Source organism: Ruditapes philippinarum, unplaced genomic scaffold (genome assembly GCF_026571515.1).
Source record: "Ruditapes philippinarum isolate M1 unplaced genomic scaffold, ASM2657151v2 ctg9575_1_1_1_1, whole genome shotgun sequence".
NCBI classification, from domain to species: Eukaryota; Metazoa; Mollusca; class Bivalvia; order Venerida; family Veneridae; genus Ruditapes; species Ruditapes philippinarum.
Genome location: NW_026855167.1, coordinates 11,059 through 32,388, shown reverse-complemented (window position 1 = coordinate 32,388; position 21,330 = coordinate 11,059). Strand labels below are relative to the sequence as shown.

At 32.2% G+C, this 21,330-nt stretch overlaps 1 protein-coding gene across 1 annotated transcript; it reads left to right on the top strand.

Annotated features, from left to right (window-relative positions):
* Positions 1-215: 215 nt before the first annotated feature.
* LOC132742298 (apoptosis-inducing factor 1, mitochondrial-like) lies at positions 216-18,284 on the top strand (the record flags this gene model as incomplete). Its single annotated transcript, XM_060730663.1, has 15 exons — positions 216-336; positions 1,768-1,925; positions 2,399-2,603; positions 4,021-4,142; positions 4,380-4,510; positions 5,971-6,058; positions 6,526-6,610; positions 7,514-7,590; positions 11,886-11,994; positions 12,781-12,825; positions 13,451-13,513; positions 14,129-14,217; positions 14,778-14,918; positions 15,877-16,019; positions 18,188-18,284. Coding segments are annotated over exons 1-15 (1,623 nt in total), but the record flags the coding sequence as incomplete, so codon positions are not given.
* Between the last annotated feature and the right edge of the window lie 3,046 nt (positions 18,285-21,330).

The window sequence follows — 21,330 nt, the reverse complement described above, 5'->3', positions numbered from 1 at the left end:
TTTATAATGTGTGATGCCACGGATTTATATTATTATTGTAATATAAATCCGTGGTGATGCCAACAATGACCCATGACTGAAAACAAAAGTAAATTCTATTCTTATTCCTATTCTTATTCCTATTCTATTCTATTCTATTCTATTCTATTCTATAAAACACTATACTACACTATAAAATTTGAACTGAAATGATCATGGTCCGAAGTAGCATCAATACCTCGATTGTCTCCCTTTATAACTCTTTATTTGTTTTGACATTTACAAACATGTGGAGTAAAAATATTCAACGTTTTACACATTCTGTAAGACTGACGAGACAAGCAAAATGTTTAAAAGGTGATTGTTTTCAAAGTGCTTGCACTTTATTTATGCTATAACAAAGCCACACTTGTTATCACTGATGCTTGCAACATAATTATTTTGACATTTTCTAGCATTTTCGCTACCCAAAATGACACCGGTTACATCATGTATTTTTCGGTTTTCTGGCTGTAAGCCGCAAGCGGTTTCATTGCAGAACACGTTTAGTCTAATATTTAATAAAGAATGTAGCATGGATATGAAATAACTTATGGTAAGTTATGTCCATATCACTTTGCCGTGAATTTGATAAAACGTATCGTACCCAAAACTAAATGTACCCACCTCAACTGTTCACCTGATCAGAAAGTACAAGTTTAGTAAATTGCCCCCCTGCTTGCTAATTGTCATACTTGTTTATGTTTCAAGCATTGACATGTCTTTTAGCATCAAATTCTCAATAATTTTATAACCACTTTTTGAAGAAAACGTGTGAGAGGATTGACTATAATTATAGTTGTCCTTTCAAACTTAATGCCATTTGAATTGGTTGACCTTTTTTGTTAATTGTCAATTACTTTAATACTAAGAAAGCTCTAACATTGAAACGTGAACAATTGATATATGTCATGATGTTCTACCTGTCACACCATTAGACATTAAAAGGTCAATGGACAATCACTCAGTGTCACAGTAACCTTTAAAATTTAATACAGGGAAGCTTTGGCTTGCTCGGGTATAGACTACACATGTATATTTTAAAGGAAATCAAATAAAAGACATAACGGAACAATCGAAACTTTTCAAATTAATAATAAATGTAGAGTGTTCTGAAGCAGTGCATAAGTCAACACCTATAAAACAGAAAAATGAACGATTATTTTAACCAACTGCCCTGATCATAGGCTTTGCCTAATTTCATATTACCACATATATTCACTTTAAGCTTGAAATACTTTAATTCATGGGCAAAAAATTCTGTTGTTGGTTTTTTTTTGCCAAATAATGCCCCCTTTTCTTTGCTTTTATCATACGAAAAGTGGAGCATACTGCTTCTCAGACAGCTCTTGTTAATTTTTTAAGCTAAGCTAAATTGTTAAACTTAGAGATTCATCCCAGTTTTTCATATTCTCACCATTAATTATTATCTTGAAGTATACATTAAATAGATGCAATCAGCGCTTGTGGCTTGCACCAATATATCCAAAGGATTATCTTCTTTGTGGTGCTGATTTATTTCAGTCATTATATAAGGGAGAAAATGCAACAAGAGGAGATAAAAACCAGAAAATCTTTCGAAAATATCTGTAAATTCAGAAAAAAACACACTTAGATTTAACTTTTTTTACATCTCTTTATTTATATCAAAACTGGAAAAAAAAATAATGTGATACAGTTATTTTGAAAACAATTCAGTTCAAATCTTACCTGAAAGACCCATGTATGACATATGTTTTAAATTTCTAGCTCCACGATGCTGTTGTTTGTCCCGTTGCTCAAGTTCACAGCTACACACATCACCACACACGCAGCAAAATCACAACCAGAATGAGACTGAAGATAGGTCACGGTCATATATGATAGCTGTTCTAGCAGGACTAGGAGTTTCCATTACATCTTATATGGTAATTACTTTTTTGTTGATGATATTATATTTTGATGATCCTTTAATTTTGTTAGCTCGACTATTCAAAGAATAGTAGGCTATCTTACTCAAGTTGGCTTCGGCATCATCGTAACACTTTTGTTAAAGTTTAACATACTATGTTTTATCTCATCAATCACTAATAATATTTGCAAGTAACTTCACATGCCTATATGAGAGGAATATAGGGTTCAGTATCCATCCCTTTAAGGCCCATAACTGTGGCATAGGTTTTGACAGAATTATGTCCCTTTTTAACTTTGAAAATTCTTGGTTAAAATTATGCATGCAATATTAAACTTCAAAGTAGGTTTTCACTTGATACTTAATGCATGTCACCGTGTATGTGATAATGTTTTCAACTATCAAACACTATTGTAATAATAAATTTAGCTTTTAAAAAAGATAAAAGTAATTTAATTTGCTATTTGAAATCATGAATTAATAATACAGGTCTGGAATGAAAGAAAGAAACTACATGCAAGTAACGGAGCTTCTTCCAAAAACACGAAAACTACCTCACAGTCAGAGGAGAAGTCTCAAACAGACAAGCCAACAGACAAGTCTGAAAAAGACACAAGTGTTGGTGAAGAATCTATAGCAGACAGCAATACTAATGCTTTAATTACAAATGCAGAACAATTTGATAAACAAGAAGGTAACATAACAGTAAAGAAAATTCAGCTGATAATATTAAGTAGGGAATTAATCAGCTGTTGACATATGTAGCACAGCCCTCTAACTAAAAAAATGATAATCAAGATTGATCCAGCAGTTATGATGATCTTTTTTTTGTAAAAATCACCTTCTAATCAATGATAGATAATTTAAAGGTGTCTGTTGCAAAGCATTTGATAATGAATAATTTCAATAAGTAAGCCATAAGTAATCAGTCAGATCAAGAAAAAGTGAGAATGATTATATAATTATAGTAAAAAGTTTTGAACTATATTTGATTTAGAAAAATTATTTAATGTATGGAAATGGTTGTTGCATATAATTCTGTGTATTGAGAAAACAGCAACCAGGGTTTATAATGTAGCAATATTGTGTAGAAACACATCTTTGATGTTAAAGCAGCACGTCTCCAGATTTATGCTAATTTTCATGGAAATTTGAAAATGTATTTAGATGAATTGTGTAATATTGTGAAGTAACCAAAAGGAAGCAATTTACACATTATCAATGGCACTTACAAACCAAGTAAATTACCGAAAAGTGGTCAAAATATGCATAAATAGCCTTTACTGCGTTAGATACGCAGTAGAAATATAGTTGTAAATACTGAAAATTCAGTCATTAATCACACATAATATGTTAAATATTTCTTGAATCTTGAAACTTTTTACTTTTCCTTACATCTTAGTACATTTTTCTCAAGTTTGATTTTATTGAAATATTTTGACTCATCTGGAGGCATGCAGCTTTAAAAAAGTTCTAATGACTCATTAGTGTTTTTCTGTCACAAAAACTTCTGTTTTACTCCCACTTTTCCATCTTTAAGCTGTATACTTGCTGGAAATCTCATTATTTTCACTTGCACCATTATTTTGAATTTAACAAAAGTCATTGTTTTAATTTTTGGCTTTAGATTTGTATTACTTATAGTTTTAAAACTCCAAAATCACCTATTTTTGAGACAAACCTGATTCCACAACTTCAGCCCATTAGCCTGCTAAATTTGTGTTGTGGATTTGCCCTGCTTTGAATTTGGATCAGTCCATTTTAAAAAGAAGAGATTATTTGAAGAACAAAATGTAAAAATTGAACTACCTACAGTAAAGAGCCTGGTCAGACTGCATGATTGTGGATATTCTATGAAACATTTTCAGATGTTCTAACTTCATACAGAAATACTATTTTATACCAAGCATTAGTATACACTGAGCATTGGTATGTGCCAAGCATTGGTCCAACAACTCTAATAATAATCAAACTTTTGGTTTCAGCAGGATAAAAGGATAAATTACCAACTTCTTCCTTAAAAATAATGTTGAGTAAAAACAGCACCAACTCTTTAATGTAAACTTCTAGTACAAACCATATTGAATATTCTTAAATGGTTTTATTTACAGAAGAAATAGATTGGTCTAAGGTACCAGAAATACCAAGTCATGTACCTTATTTACTAATTGGAAGTGGTATAGCATCAATAGAGGCATTTAAAGCTATCAAAACTACAGATCCAAAAGCTAAGGTGAGTTATTCTATGGTTTTAATGTAAATAAATTTAATTGCATTTAGTAAGGAAAAGAATACTTTAATTAAATTCTTTAATAACTGATAATGATTGAGTACATTAGGGAATTTCAGTTTATTGGGCTTTCTTGCTAGCAATCAAAAATATGAGTATCATTAAGATAGATAAATAGAATAATTTACAGAAGATGTTATAATCATTAGCATTTCCTTTTCTGAATATTTTTATCTTTAGGTTTTAATGATCGGAGATGAAGATTATTTACCATACTGGCGTCCACCTTTATCAAAACATTTCTGGTATGATGAAAATGAAGATGCTGCGAAAGAATTTCAATATACAAATATGAGAGGCAAGAAGTCTACGTATGTATCTCCAAAGTTTTAATATGAATAATTGTAGACCTGTTTGAAGAAAAACAGTTATAAAGTTTCATAGTAAATCCATCATCATAGTTTATCATTCTGAAATTTTAAATAGGTATAGGTTAGCTTTTATTAGTAAGCATTTACAGGATTACATTGGTCAAAAATGGCACTGATGTTCACTAAATTAAATTTGGTAAATGCTTACTAATTAAGACCAACTAATTTACAGTTTCAAGTTATTTTTATTAAGACTGGTTAATAATTAGCTGATTTATGAAAGTACAGTCGAGACTGTCATATGTGACTTTCCAAGGGATCTTGAGAAAAAGGTCACTAATGACAGGGAGTCTCTTGATACAGTCTCATAGAAAATTAAAATTTAAATACCATCTATCTGTCTATATATCATTGTGACTTAACATATATACTGTATAACTGTGTGAAGGAATAATATCTAACCAATTGCAGGTACTTTAAATATTTGATGTAAATAAAATAAGAATCCCTGTAAAGCAAATATAACAGTATGTATATCATAAAAAAATTTATTTTATTTTTTGTATTAGTTTAATATTGAATCATTATGGTACAAAATAAACTTGAATTTGACGCATTCAAATCCTTAAAATAAATATCATACTTTTAAAAACATATCCATATTAGTCTGGTATCAACATTTTTCCGTATTATCCATGCAGCCATAGAAAGGTAAAATAAAAAAATCTTCCGTTGGCACTCCATATTTTTTTAAACACAAGTCTTAATCAAGTTTACTCAGTTCATTATGTTCATTACACCTGTGACCTCAATTTTTTAACACACATCGATTGCATCAGACGCTACGGACACTCCAGACGCTACGTCACTTGACACCTGCATATATACATGTAATCAGAGGTGTGTAGAGTTTGTTTGAAGGGTACTGACTACTGGATTATAATTGGACTTAATTATTTTGTCTCTCTTGGTGTTAAAACATGGAATTATTTATCTGATTAACGGACAATTAAAAGGTGTGAAAGTCGTTTAAATCAGACAAAGCAATGCTTTGGGACCAGATAATTAGGGTCGCTTGTCACATATGACAGGGAGTCGTATAATTCAGACCATTTATATAGGAAAATACGTTGGGAGGACTGAAACAAGGTCGGATAAGACAGGGAGTCGTTGAAATCAGGGGGTCGCTAAGGCAGTCTCGACTGTAAATGTGTAGCAATTTATTTGCAATGGTACAATTTTGTTGCATCGAAACTTATTTCAAATGCTAAAAAATATTCTGTTAAGCATTTTTAGGTGAGGTAGCCAAGAACATGTTCATTGTAAAGATTTTTTGTTAAATTCTAAAATTATGGAAATTTCACCTTGATAAACAAATTTAAGATGAAAGCATCTGTGTTTGATAGACTCATCTTATTATGCTAGTATAATTTGTGATCACCGTTTCTTTTCTGTTTCAGGATATTTTTATTAGAGGGTATATACATGGAGCCTAAAAAATTGCCTTTCTCTGAGAGAGGGGGATTGGGTCTTCTTAAAAACACAAGGGTAAACACATTATACACATTATTCTCAGCAAATTGTTCAGTAACTGCTGTTTTTGTGTTAATATGTAACTTTTTCAATTGAAATGAGTTAAATAGCTTGTATTAAATTATACACATATTTGCTGAACCATTGTAAGGTTTATATCATATTTTCTTAAAGATTTCAATACTTTTCTTGAGCTTTGACAAATGAAATGACATAATATTATAAGGGTTCATTTATGAAACAAACAAGCGGAGGCTTGTAGTTGATATGATAACCCATATGAATGTATTTGAAAATAGTTCTTATTCAGGTCATTGAAATGGGAGCTTACAAAAGTGGGTAGAACACACACAAAAATAAAGATTTTCTTCGCACGCAGCATTTTGTAATAATTTTGTGACATATTTTATGAAACATTTTGGTTATTTACATACATGTAATTCATTTCACAATATGATCATTTATCTATTTATTTTCATTAGGTTGTTCAGCTAGATTCTGTAAACAAAAGAGTTATGTTAGACAATGGATCAGAAATAACATTTGATAAATGTTTAATTGCTACAGGTGTGTACAGATAATATATAGATGATATTGAATGAGTGTAGATTTAAATTTTATTGAACTAGTTGAATAAAATCATATTATGCCAGCCTCTGGTGAGTATAATATTGTTTTATTCAACGAGTTCAATAAATTGAGTATTGAATCTATGCAAATATAATATTCTATTTATCACATATTCAAAAGAGAACGGTTTACAGTTAAAACGAGTCATTTTTTCATTGACGCGCCTATAGTGTAATGCTAACAATAGGGAACTTTAACAGTATGTTTATATATAGTACAAATCATGTCATATCAAAGTGTTATTACACTTGTGTAATATCGTTTTTATAAAATGGCATTATTACTCTCCTGCGCCGTGGTTTATGTGATGAATAGTTTTATTCTTCAGACATTTGTGATGATAATATAATCTTTTTTTCAAAATGTACATAACAATGAAATAAAAAAATTTCTTTAGTTTTATAAAAATTTTGGTTATATTTCTAGTTATAAGATTATACATGTCTTTTAATTTTGTAAAAAAAAGGTTTATTTTAACATGGTCTTTATGTCATAGATATGCAAATAGAAGTTGATTATGATATCATTATTGGACAACAAAACATTTGTGACAAAAGAAATAAGTTAAAAGTGTCAAATGGAGAAATTATGATTGAAATAAGGGAAAGTGAAGTAAGCCAAATTTGTACAAGTGTTTAATGGAATCTTTGTTGAACACAAATCTTACATAAATGTTATTGGTTGAATTGGCATAGTGCATGTATTCCATAATAGATACAATAGCATGTACACTACAAAATGACTTGTGCAGGGTGCGTGTCTTTGTATAAGCAGGGAAATTAACTTTCTTACATCTCCTTCCGAATTGAAGAATTATTATCCACTTTTGATTTATTTCAGGCGGATATCCTAGAAATGATGAAGTGTTAGAAAAAGCTGGTGAAGATGTTAAAAGTAGAACAACTTTATTTAGGAATGTATGTGACAAGTTATTTTGATATTTTTATCTGATTAATAATTAGCATTCTAACTTTATGTTGACTTACAATGTTTGTTCATTGTTTTAAGGCCAAAGCAGCTCGGTTGTTGAAAATTCGTTATGTTAGATTCTAATTCAGAAGTTTTGAGACATTATGTATAAAATAATTTTGTCTTTAAACTCTTTAGGAAAAGGGGAATCTACAATCATACATTTTCAGATTTCTTTTCACATGTAAATTTTAATTATTTCCTTTTTCTAAATTCAGTTTATTCAGATGTTTGTAATAATCTAACTAATTATGCCCCCACTTCAAAGAAGAGGGGGTATATTGCTTTGCACTTGTCGGTCCGTCGGTCAGTTGGTCCGTCGGTCTGTAGACCAAATGGTTTCCGAGTGATAACTAAAGAACGCTTAGGCCTAGGAACTTCAAACTTGGTATGGTGATTGGTCATGACCAGCAGAAGACCCCTATTGATTTTGGGGTCAAGGGGTCAAAGGTCAAGGTCACATTGACCTTGTAAGTAAAAACTGTTTCCGATCAATAACTTAAGAACCCTTAGGCCTAGGAACTTCAAACTTGGTATGGTGATTGGTCATGATCAGCAGATGACCCCTATTGATTTTGGGGTCAAGGGGTCAAAAGTCAAGGTCACATTGACCTTGTAGGTAAAAACGGTTTCAAATCAATAACTAAAGAATGCTTAGGCCTAGGAACTAAACTTGACATGGTTATTGGTTATGACCAGCAGATGACCCCTATTGATTTTGGGGTCAAGGGGTCAAAGGTCAAGGTCAAATTGGCCTTGTAGGTAAAAACGGTTTCCGATCAATAACTAAAGAATGCTTAGGCCTAGGAACTTCAAACTTGACATGGTGATTGGTTATACCAGCAGATGACACCATTGACTTTGGGGTCAAGGGGTCAAAGGTCAAGGTCAAATTGGCCTTGTAGGTAAAAACGGTTTCCGAGCAATAACTAAACAACGCTTAGGCCTAGGAACTTCAAACTTGGTATGATCATTGGTCATGACCAGCAGATGACCCCTATTGATTTTTGGGGTCAAGGAGTCAAAGGTCAAGGTCACATTGACCTTGAAGGTAAAAACGGTTTCCAATCAATAACTAAAGAACGCTTAGTCCTAGGAACTTTAAACTTGTGTGGTGATTGGTCATGACCAGCAGATGATCCCTATTGATTTTGGGGTCAAGGGGTGAAAGGTCAAGGTCACATTGACCTTGTAGGTAAAAACAGTTTCCGATCAATAACTAGAGAACGCTTAGGCCTAGGAACTTCAAACTTGGTATGGTGATTGGTCATGACCAGCAGACAACCCCTTTTGATTTTTGGGTCAAGGGGTCAAAGGTCAAGGTCACATAAACCTTGGAGGTAAAAATGGTTTCTGATCAATAACTAAAGAACGCTTAAGCCTAGGAACTTCAGACTTGGTATGATGATTGGTCATGACCAGCAGATGACCCCTATTGATTTAGGGGTCAAATGTCAGGGTCACATTGACCTTGTAGGTGAAAACAGTTTCCAATCAATAACTTCAGAACGCTTAGGCCTAGAAACTTCAAACTTGGTATGTTGATTGGCCATGACCAGCAGATGACCCCTATTAATTTTGGGATCAAGGGTCAAAGGTCAAGGTCACGTTGACGTTGTAGGTAAAAATGGTTTCTGATCAATAACTAAAGAACGCTTAGTCCTAGGAACTTCAAACTTGGTATGATGATTGGTCATGACCAGTAGATGACCCCTATTGATTTTGGGGTCAAGGGGTCAATGTCATATTGACCTTGTACTTGATGACGGTTTGTGACCAATAACTCAACAACTCAAGTTGCCTTGGTTGATATTTTTATATTAAACTAAAAATGCTTTTGGTATACACATTTGAAGGTCTTATGTAATATAACAACTTGGCTGTCATTAATGAGGCCTACATGATTCATAAAATTTATGCATATATTATTTGTAAGATTTGTAATAACTTAAATTGCTGCACACAACCTATGGGGTCACAATAATTATTACCTTGTGACTAGTCATGACCTGTAGATACTAGATAACCCTTATTAATTGTTTGTTCACTGGGTCAGAAGTCATGCATAATAACTAGGGCTGGGAACGAATAGGGAATTTGATGTTCGAATATTCGTTTTCCATATTCGAATATATTCGAATATTCGTTTTTACAACATTTGTACCAATATTTCTCTTTGACGTATACGTATCCGAAATTGCTTGCGTCGAATACTGTACAATTTTAATATGTTTGGAATAATCCACGATTAAAAATACCTATATAACTACGTAAAAGTTTTTTATTTTATATATTGTAAATCGACATAAATGTTTACATCTGAAATAAATTCATAATTTGATTGCCTTTTGTTCAGTTAATCTGACTGCTGGTCATTTGTCTTCATGGTCTTATTAACGGAAGACGGACAAAACCCCACCAGTTAAAACCCCGCCACTCAAAATTTTATAGAGTGGACAAAACCCCACCACTAAATTTTATAGAGTGGACAAAACCCCACCACTTAATTTTATAGAGTGGACAAAACCCCACCACTAAATTTTATAGAGTAGACAAAACCCCACCACTAAATTTTACAGAGTGGACAAAACTCCACCACTTAGCAATTATTGGGCAAGATTTGATGAATTAAAATATATATAATATATAGTACACATTTTCACATTTTATTTTTTAATTTCAATATAACATTTGTGTAATATAAGAGATTATACAAATAATTTACAAACTGTTAAATCAACATCAAAGAGTAGTCATTTATTTGAGACTGTGCTTTATGACCTTGAATTATCCATTATTTTTAGTTTCTTCAAATTCATTTCTTCAATTTATTTATATAAAAAATAAACTACTTACTATTAATCAAGAATGTAGCAAATGTTCATCAATTAATGATTAAAAAATAGCACATTTTTATAGCACATTTCTAATTCATTCAGTTCAGTCAATTTTCCTTCATTGTAGTTCATTGTACTTAGTTTAAGTGGATACTGTGGCTGATAGCCTGAAGAAACTCGGGTACAGTCTTCTCCTTATTGATGAGGTGTTCACACATTCTTTCGAGTTTCTGCTGATGCACAATTGTTTGTTTTTTAACATGTTTACAAGAAAGTTTTGTCCACTGAAGTGGTGGGGTTTTGTCCACTCTATAAAATTAAGTGGTGGGGTTTTGTCCACTCTATAAAATTAAGTGGTGGGGTTTTGTCCACTCTATAAAATTTAGTGGTGGGGTTTTGTCCACTCTATAAAATTTTGAGTGGTGGGGTTTTAACTGGTGGAGTTTTGTCCTACATTCCTTATTAACGGTAGGTAACGTGACTTGATTGACAGTAATATGAATCACCGTATCTTCTTAGCCCCCCAAACACATAATTTACATTGAAACTTAACTTGAATTAAATATATTATTTATTTATAATTTTAGATAAGGTTTAAAATATTCTTCAGATACATTTAGCTATAACGCAGTAAATATCACACGGAGTCTTAGTTTCTACGGAATAAATATATTTTGACGGAATATAGACACTGACCATGCTTACATAAAGCACCGATTAATACGTGTCGATTTTTTCGTCTTCACAAAATTTAAGACAATGACTGATTAATCGGACAGATTATTGCACAGAAAACAATAAATAAGATAATTAAAATCGGAAAATTACATTATATTCTGTTCAACAGGTAAATTGCAAACTGTGAAACGGGTGCCCTTTTGATCAACTATAGACCCCAAAGTTTTCACAGTTAATTGGCGATAATCGTTGACACGTGTCATACAAACGTGTGAACAACTGGCCAAGTAAAGGTCAATGGTTTAATTTGCTATCTTAATTGAAATTTGAAAGTAATTACAAAAAATAAACACTTTTTTTTTCGAATATTCGTATTCATTTTTCAATGTTCGAATATTCGGTAGTGTTTCGAATATTCGAATATTCGAATACAATTCCCGGCCCTAATAATGACCTAATCATGTGACTAATTGGCTGCCGATAGGGGGCATACATGTTTTACAAACATATCTTGTTAACTTTAGGGCTGGTCCCTTTCAGGAATATAACCACAGTAAAAAATGCAAAAGAATACTTGATTAAAAAAAAAGAAAGTTTTTACCTTTGGCAATTCATAACAAGTATTTTCTTTTTGTTGCTTTTATCACTTAACTTGTATGATTTTATAAATTGTGAAAGAAAGAGTTATTATTCATGTTGTTAATGCTTGTTTGTAATTATATTTTCAGTATAATGATTTAATATCATTAAGTGATGCAGTAAAATCAGCAAAATCTGTAGCTGTGATAGGCGGAGGATTTCTGGGCAGTGAACTTGCTGTAGGCATTTCTTATAGAGGTATTTATTTTATTATGTTTTTGTTGTAACAAAATGATATAGGGGCTTATATGTAAATCTTACTTTGGATGTTGGAAGTAATGAAGAAGTTTTTATTTATTCAATTAAAGTAATGCATATATGGAAATATCTGGAAAAAGGTGATGCCTTGGAAGCATTAATCACAACAAAATTACATGAAAATTGCAGACTTAGTTTGATTGAGTCTGTCCATGAGTGATATTAAAAAGGTGCAACATTCCTCATGCCCCGTAGCAGTGAAAAAATGAAACATTCCTCATGCCCCCTAGCATCCGTTTGAGCAGTACTCAAGTTGAAACAGCAAATTGTTGGAATCAATGATCCTAAAGGTCCAGAAAAATATAACAACAGGTTTGAATAAAAATATGGTTATTTTAAGGAAGTGGTACATTTTTACAGGTAGTTTTAACAGCATTGTTTTTCTTCCAGATAACATGATTGTCATTGATAACTTATAAAGTGATAATGACAAGTAGTCAAGTACATTGTATCAGTAATATAAGTCTATAAAATGTTTTCTTTTTGTACAGTTCATTGATCCGTTGACAGACATGTGTATTTATTTCACTATCAGTTTTACCTTCACATGTTGGTAATAACAATCCAGACTTATATGTGTTAGCATTTGTTCAAGTTCGTAACCTTTTTTCCCCATCTACTTTTACTTATTGGTCAATACTATGATTTGATTTGTTTTAGAACTTTTTAAACTTATTAAAAATTCTTTTCATCAGTAATTTACATGTATTACTTATTTCTTCAAAGGTTACTCAAAGGGTCTCAAAGTACATCAGCTGTTTCCAGAGAAAGGTAGTTGTTTTGTCTTATATACATGTATTTATATATTCAGTATGTACTTTAAACCAGTTATCTAATCATGATTTGGATAGGTAACAGTAAAAATGCAATTTATAAATAGATACACTCTTACAGGAATTTTTTATTGGGATTCCATTGGTGATTTAAATATATTTTACATGCTGTAAAATGTTTTCAGTGACATGAAGTAATAAGAATTGAGTAAATAAAAAAGAAATAAAACAAAAAAAATATTCCATGCCTTGTATGCATAAGAATCCATTGCAAAATATTTCTTGAACATTTTCAATACAGATGATACTATAGTTAAACTTGGTTCATGTAAACCAATTGCTTGAATGCCCAGGATTTCTTGATGTTTGGTAGAGTTTGATCTCAAACTCTCAAACATAGCTGAAATCAATGGTTGTGATAATTGTGCTTAGTTAATTGGGTAGCAAATCTATCAACCGGACAGGTGCTTTCTGAAAGAAAAAAAATGTTCAGTCCTGTAATTCGTCATTGCTTTACATCTTAATCATAGTAAGATGGTACATGGGCATTTATAGCACACTTGTGTACTATTTATGTTTAATTTGTACATAAAATTGGCTAAAAATTTGATTTTCTTCCAAAGGAATCATGGCAAAAGTTCTTCCTGCATACCTCAGTGATTGGACAACACAGAAATTTAAAGACGGTAAATAAATACACATGTTGGCTTTATATTCTACTGAAAATGAAATATTAACCTATTAGAAATAATTATTTTAACATATCCTTTTGTGCATTAATTTTTGGCAAGTAAACCAATGACAATTTGTAAGCTTAATTAAAAATATCTTTAAACTCTTCGATTCACAACGCCCAAAACAAAAGGGTCACAGCCAAACATTGTTTTTGTCTGCAATTAATTTCACTTTTTCCATGCTTTGTCTTACTTAAGCATAAGCTAGATTTCAAGATGTTAGAAGTATAATCCTACCAGTTCTATTCATTTGTATATTGTACCCAGATTTTTTGAAAACAAAGTTGTGGCCCTTTATGTATCAAAAATTTGATACATGTGTTTGCCATAGATAGAAATAGACATCATTGAGAAAGCCTAGCTGTGTTCATTTCTACCAAATTTTGTTCTGGCAACTTCAAGGACATTTATTGTCTATGTTAAAAAAGATGGGTAAGGGAGGACAAATTTGTTCTGGACAAACCTCTTTTAGTGTGATGTTGATTTTATAAAAAAAAAACAAAAAAACAACATACAGATGACAGAAATGTGATATCATATATAAGAGATTTTTTTCTTGTTTTATAGATGGTATTGATATTATGTCTGAAGTTAGTATAAAGTCTGCAGTATATGAAGATGGTAAGGTGAAATTGGGTCTCAGCAATGGCAAACATGTAAGTTTTACCTTGTAATATTTAGTTCCCTCAGTGTGACACTTTCTTGATCCACCTTCTTTGTTTTGAGGCTATAATTATAAAAACTACCATATTGTTTTTCTAGAAAGTTTTTCATATGAATTCTAGAAATATCTCTTTTATCTAGCTTGCACATCATCTATTTGAAACATTGTCAATATGAAAAATGTTATTTAAACTGAATGAAATATTCTCTAGAATGTTGGTAATGCTGGGTTGTGAAAGCAAATGGTTATATCAGACACACTGCTCTATATTTTCCTGGTCCTGTAGGTTCCTCGCTTGAAATGATTTTCATTTTATAATTGCGTACAGCAAAGGATTTGGCTTGTGTTATTTTCTTTTCCTGTGCAATTTACAAAGAACCTTAAACAAAGCAAGTGTGCAGTCTTAACTTCATGCTTTGTTTAAATTGGTCCAAAGAGGTCACCTCTTTCAGGCTTGATTTTGTAAATTATTTTGTCATTTTTTGAAGCATTGATTTCTGCTTTAAGTAATATCAGTCACTATTATAACATATGGTATCATATTATTTCTAGTTACAAGTGGATCATGTTGTAGTTGCTGTGGGTATAGAACCTAACACTGATCTAGCATACAGTGGAGATCTAGAGGTAGATGATCAGTTTGGAGGATTCCGTGTCAATTCCGAGCTCCAAGCTCGCTCCGATATCTGGGCAGTAAGTGCATTTGTCACAAGTTTATCTCACAGTTTAAAGTTGAAATATTTAAATATCTGGTTCTGAAAACATTAATAAATCACTTGTGTTTTTTTTTTTGCTGCTGTTGAGACTGTCAATCTTACATAACTTAAAAAATTCTCACCACACACTATTTAAACTGGTTATATTGCTTCCTGCTGTTAATTTTATACAAACTTTAGGTAAACCCAAAACATAATCTGTATCTGATTGGATGGAATGAATTTCAATCATGTTTTATTTTTATGCCCTAACACTAGGGAGGGCTTTTAGATTTCCCCTTGTCCATCTGAACGTGCTTGCGTCTGTTCCAAGATGTTGTGTCACATGTAGCTCTAAAAGTGCTTGAACTAGAGACAGCAAACTTTACAGGAATGTTAATCAGCATGTGAAGTTTGTGCACCTAGGGATTCGCTTGTGGATTAATTCAGTTTTGTTAGAGTTATTTCAGTAGACTAAATAAAAATTTGCAATTTTAAATTTTTATAAAATTTTACAGGAATGTTAGCCAGTATATGAAGCTGTGCACCTGGGAACTTTCTTGTGTATTTATTTAATATTTGTAGAGTTATTGCCCTTGACTTAGTAAAAAAAGTGCAATTTTCAACTTGCAAAAGTATTTGACCTAGAGTCATGAAACTTTACAGAAATTTTGGTCAGCATGTGTACTTGTGCCTTGTCTTAATTTTCTTTTAAGCATGCTTCAGAATATAAAATTGTGATTTGGAATTCTAGCAGGTCAATATTGGGAAAAAGTCAAGATTAAAAAATTGGATGTCATCTTATGCCCCAACCACTTAGGGGTAGGGGGAGTCTTGTAGAATTTCCACTGTCTGTCCATCTGTCATACTATCTAGACCGACAAAACAGTGGAATGTGGGGGCATCCCTGTCCTATTGACACATTCCTTATTTGTTTCTATGTTTTTTTCATTTAGGCTGGTGACTGTGCATCATTTTATGATGTTAAACTAGGACGACGGCGTGTAGAACACTTTGACCATGCCTCAATGACTGGTAGACTGGCAGGATTTAATATGGCAGGAGAAAATAGACATTATAGACATCAGTCCATGTTTTGGTTAGTTATCTCCCTTGTTGCACTTTGCTTAATTAATATATCTGTCTTGAACCATCTTTGTGAATAATTTCTTTAGGATGTTTGTAAATCTAAGAGAATCTATGTCTCATGATAAAGTTATTGTAAGAACCCAGTGCCAATTTGGTTTATTGATTTTGCATCAACAGTTTAACTCATAGACTGCCTCTATTGCTTGAAAGGTAGCTGATTGATTTTTGTCTAACTGCTGTGGGTTGAATTCTGCAAGGGATATTGAATTCTATCATTAAAGGAAGCTATTTAGCTAGCTTTGCAAATGTAGATAGTTTTACTGAGGTGACCACTCATGATTGAAATGATACTTAGTAGAAATAACGGTCTTCATCCACCAGTGAAGCTGATTCATTTATAGTAAATTTCACAATAATTGAATGTTATGCCAATGATACATGTTGTATATACAGGAATTATCATTTTAACATTAACCAATAATCTACTATATTTCTAAAATGGGTCTGTCCAGCTTTGAATTTGGAATAGTCCATTCAAAGTTAAAGGGATTTCAGTATCAAAATACAAAATATTGAGCTTCCAACAGTATATAGAGCCTGGTCAGACTGCACAGAAGTACAGGCTGGCCTGGTTTTATTCTGGTGGCAAAGGCTGGTCACTTTTGGTTCCAGCAGATTAAGGGTTAATAAGTCAGCTTTGTATGACTAATCTTTGATTCTTTCATAAAACATTCATAATTGCACTTATCCAAAATGTCAGAAGATATATGGGATCTCTACATTTAGAAACATTCATAGAGTCTTTTGACTTTACCACTGTCATAAATGCATGTTTATATGAACAACTCTCATGCTTTTAGTGTATTCAAATCTAACTAATAATTCTAGGGTATATTATTGTGAATTTAAATGTTAATAAGTTTGGTCCTTTTTCAAAATCATGAAAAATAACCATGGTCTAGAGATCTCAGGAGTCTACGTGTTCAGTACAATTTTTCATTTCCTAGTGCCAATATAATTTATTTAACATAATTAGGTGAATAAACTTGGCTTTCATAGTAAAGTAATTTTTTAAGTAATTTATGTGCATTTACATATTGGACAATTTTTGGGCTTTTATGTCCTTAATGAAGTGATATTCATAGATGTTTCAGGTTTACCTAATGACACCTGTTATTTTTAGCTCTACTATTCAATAATAATAAGTAGAGCTATTGTAGTCATCCGAGTATTGGCGTCTGCGTCGGCGTAACCACTTAGGTTAAAAGTTTTTGTAATACCTCAAATATTTTCAAAGTCCATTGACATATGGCTTTGAAACTTTGCACACTTGTTCACCATTATAACCCCAATCTGTAGACAGGAAAAGGTAACTATATTAAGCATTTTGACAGAATTGTGCCCCTTTTTCAACTTAGAATTTACGTTAAAGTTTTTGTAATACCTAAAAAAATTTCAAAGTCCATTGACATATGGCTTTGAAACTTTGCACACTTGTTCACCATCATGACCCCAACCTGTAGACAGGAGGAGGTTGCAGTATCAAGCACTTTGGCAGAATAATGCCCCTTTTTCGACTTTGAATTTACCTTCAAGTTTTTGTAATACCTCAAATATTTTCAAAGTTCATTGACATATGGCTTTGAAACTTTGCACACCTGTTCACCATCATGACCCCAACCTGTAGACAGGAGGAGGTTGCAGTATCAAGCACTTTGGCAGAATAATGCCCCTTTTTCGACTTTGAATTTACCTTCAAGTTTTTGTAATACCTCAAATATTTTCAAAGTTCATTGACATATGGCTTTGAAACTTTGCACACTTGTTCATGATTATAACCCCAACCTGTAGACAGGAGGAGGTAACTGTATCAAACATTTTGACAGAATTATGCCCCTTTTTCATCTTAGAATTTACATTTAGGTTTGCATACCACCTCAGATATTTTCATATTCTATTGAAACAAATTGAAATTTTATACTCTTCTTTGAGAGCATAATAGGATTCTCTACAAGGCCTAGAACTTTAACATGGATTTAAAGAAAATTTTTGTCCTTTTGTTATTAATTCAGAAAATCTTACATTATTAAGGCTCTTTTACTATCAAGCACTAAGAATAGTCGAGCATTGCTGTCATACCGACAGCTTTTGTTTTAAATTATTGATTTATATTTCCAGGTCTACATTAGGGGGAGTGGCTGACTATGAAGCTGTGGGCTTGGTGGACTCGAGACTGGAGACTTTTTCAGCATTCAGAAAATCTTATCCCAAAGAGGTGAGTTTTCCATGCTGTGTGTGTTGTGTGATTAGTTATTTTTTATTGAAATATACTTCATTTGAAAGGCATTAAATGTGAATCATGATTTGGACCTTTGCTTCTAGTAAGTGAAAGATTATACCGTAAAAGTAAACACTATTGTATGAGGTTTATATAGATTTTGAAACAGGTTTAAACTGGTATTTGTGTTTGTTCATAGAATGATATGTTTCCAAAACTTCAGTTTCATTATAAACTTTTTTAGACCATCTGTCTAGATTTGTTTGTGTTGACTGTGCAGACTATTTATGTATAGTTTGAAATAATTGTTACTATGGCAACAAGATACTGACAAAATGGATACTGGCTTATTGTTTATAAAGGTTTAAAAATCAGGATCAAAATTCTTTATAATTTACTATATTGTTTAAATTATGAACGTTTGAGCACATACTTGAATTGATGGGGTGAGTTTTTAGGTAGTTCTCATGAATGGTCTTTAGGCAATATGTTTTTAAAGAATTTATCAAACTTTTTTTTGATTCAATTGTTAAACCTCTATCAAAATGTTTGGAAAGTGTATGTAAGATTTAACTGGTGGCTTGGCAGATTTGATGTCGTTTCTGGCTTAGAAATTATTTGATTTTGAAATTTATTTAGGTTTACATTTAATTTTAGATAGCAAGTAAGTGAAAAAAATGGTAGATAAACAACTCAAAATAGAATCCTGGTTTTTATGACCATTCCCTGAAACTTAATGTATGCCAAAGGGGTATACAGTATTATCTCATTCCTCTGGTTGGCTTTTTGTCTATCTGTCTTTTTCTTAGCAATACAATGTCTGTTCTATATCTTTTAAAATATTATCAAAGGAAGTTTAGATAACTTGCCATAACTTCATGCTTATACTCATAATAAGATAAGATGAAAGTGAACTATTAAATAGAAAAGTCTGTATACCTGAAATAGATTTGCAAAGGTTATACTGTACTGGCAAACATAGATCATGGTCAAGAATACTTACAGGCCACTTTTGTTACTTACCTCAATTTTTTTCTGTCTGTCTGTCCATCTGTCTGTATCAATCTTGTAAGCTCTCTTGACTTTTTAACTGCTTAGTTATATTCATGTATTTTAATAGTGTGCAAGAGGATTTCTGAATTTTGTATACATGTACATATGCAGTTTAATTTCTTTGTTTTTGTTGAGTGAAAAGGATATGTAGGGAAATAAGAATACATATTCTGTTTATGTGTTAACTTTGTGTATTTCCTTATTTAGATAAAGATTGTTTGTATTTGGAGGTACATGTATATTGCCCCGCCTTTATGGTACTATTGCTTTTGTTAGTATCTAAGTGTATAATAACAAGATTTACTTAATTTAAATCATAATTTTATGTTATAAGTAACAATAAGAAGTGTAGTGTGTGAGAAGTCTTATTTTTAGCTCACCTGTCACAAAGTGACAGGGTGAGCTTTTGTGATGCCGTCCGTCGTCTGTCCGTCTGTCTGTCCGAGCAAACATTTGATTATTATGAGCTTCATTCCGTAGTTAAATAAAGAACAAAAACTCATAAAATTCAAATTAAGAGCTATTTTTTTGTTTTTATGAGCTTATTTTGCTTATGGACGTTGGTCCAGGTGGTGTTTATGAGCTGATTTGCCTCATAAACATCAAATTTTGGTACGTCCGTCCGTCCGTCCGTCCGTCCATAAACTTTTACTTTAAATGACATCTCCTCATAAACCACTAAGCCAATTTCATCCAAACTTCACAGGAATGTTCCTTTGGTGGTCACCTTTAAACCTTGTTCAAAGAATTTAATTCCATGCAGAACTCTGGTTGCCATGGCAACCGAAAGAAAAACTTTAAATAGCTTCTTTTAAAAAACCCAAAGAGCTAGAGCTTAGATATTTGGCATGAAACATCTTCTAGTGAGTGTCTACCAAGTTTGTTCAAATAAAAGCCCTGGGGTGAAAATTGGCCCCACCCTAGGGGGTCATTGATTTTCCCTTTATGCATATAGTAAAAACTTAAAAATTCTTCTTTTAAAGTACCTAAAGAGCTAGAGCTAAGATATTTAGCATGAAACATCTTCTAATGAGTGTCTACCAGGTTTGTTCAAATAAAAGCCCAGGGGTCAAAATTGGCCCCGCCCTAGGGGGTCATTGATTTTCCCTATATGCATATAGTAAAAACTTAAAAACTCTTCTTTTAAAGAACTCAAAGAGCTAGAGCTAAGATATTTAGCATGAAACATGTTCTAATAGGTGTCTACCAAGTTTGTTCAAATAAAAGCCCTTGGGTCAAAATTGGCCCCGCCCCGGGGGGTCATTGATTTTCCTTATATAGCAAAAACTTTAAAAAAATCTTCTTTGAAAAAACCCAAATAGCTAGAGTTTAGATATTAAGCATGAAACATCTTCTAGTGAGTGTCTACAAAGTTTGTACAAATAAAAGCCCTGGGGTCAAAATTGGCCCCGCCCCGGGGGTCATTGATTTTTCTTAAATGTGTAAAGTAAAAACTTAAAAATCTTCTTTGAAAAAACCCAAATAGCTAGAGATTAGATATTAAGCATGAAACATCTTCTAGTGAGTGTCTACAAAGTTTGTTCAAATAAAAGCCCTGGGTCAAAATTGGCCCCGTCCCGGGGGGCATTGATTTTACTTATATGTGTATAGCAAAAACTTAAAAATCTTCTTTGAAAAAAACCCAATGAGCTAGAGTTTAGATATTAAGCATGAAACATCTTCTAGTAAGTGTCTACAAAGTTTATTCAAATAAAAGCCCTTGGGTCAAAATTGGCCCCTCCCCAGGGTTGTCATTGTTTTTAACTATATGTGTGTAGTAAAAACCTTAAAAAATCTTCTTTTAAAAAACCCAATGAGCTAGAGCTTAGATGTTTAGCATGAAACATCTTCTTATTGGTGTCAACCAAGTTTGTTCAAATAAAAGCCCTTGGGTTAAAATTGGCCCTGCCAGGGGGGGAGGTCATTGTTTTTCATTATATGTGTGTAGTAAAAACTTAACATCATGAAACATCTTCTAATGGGTGTCTTC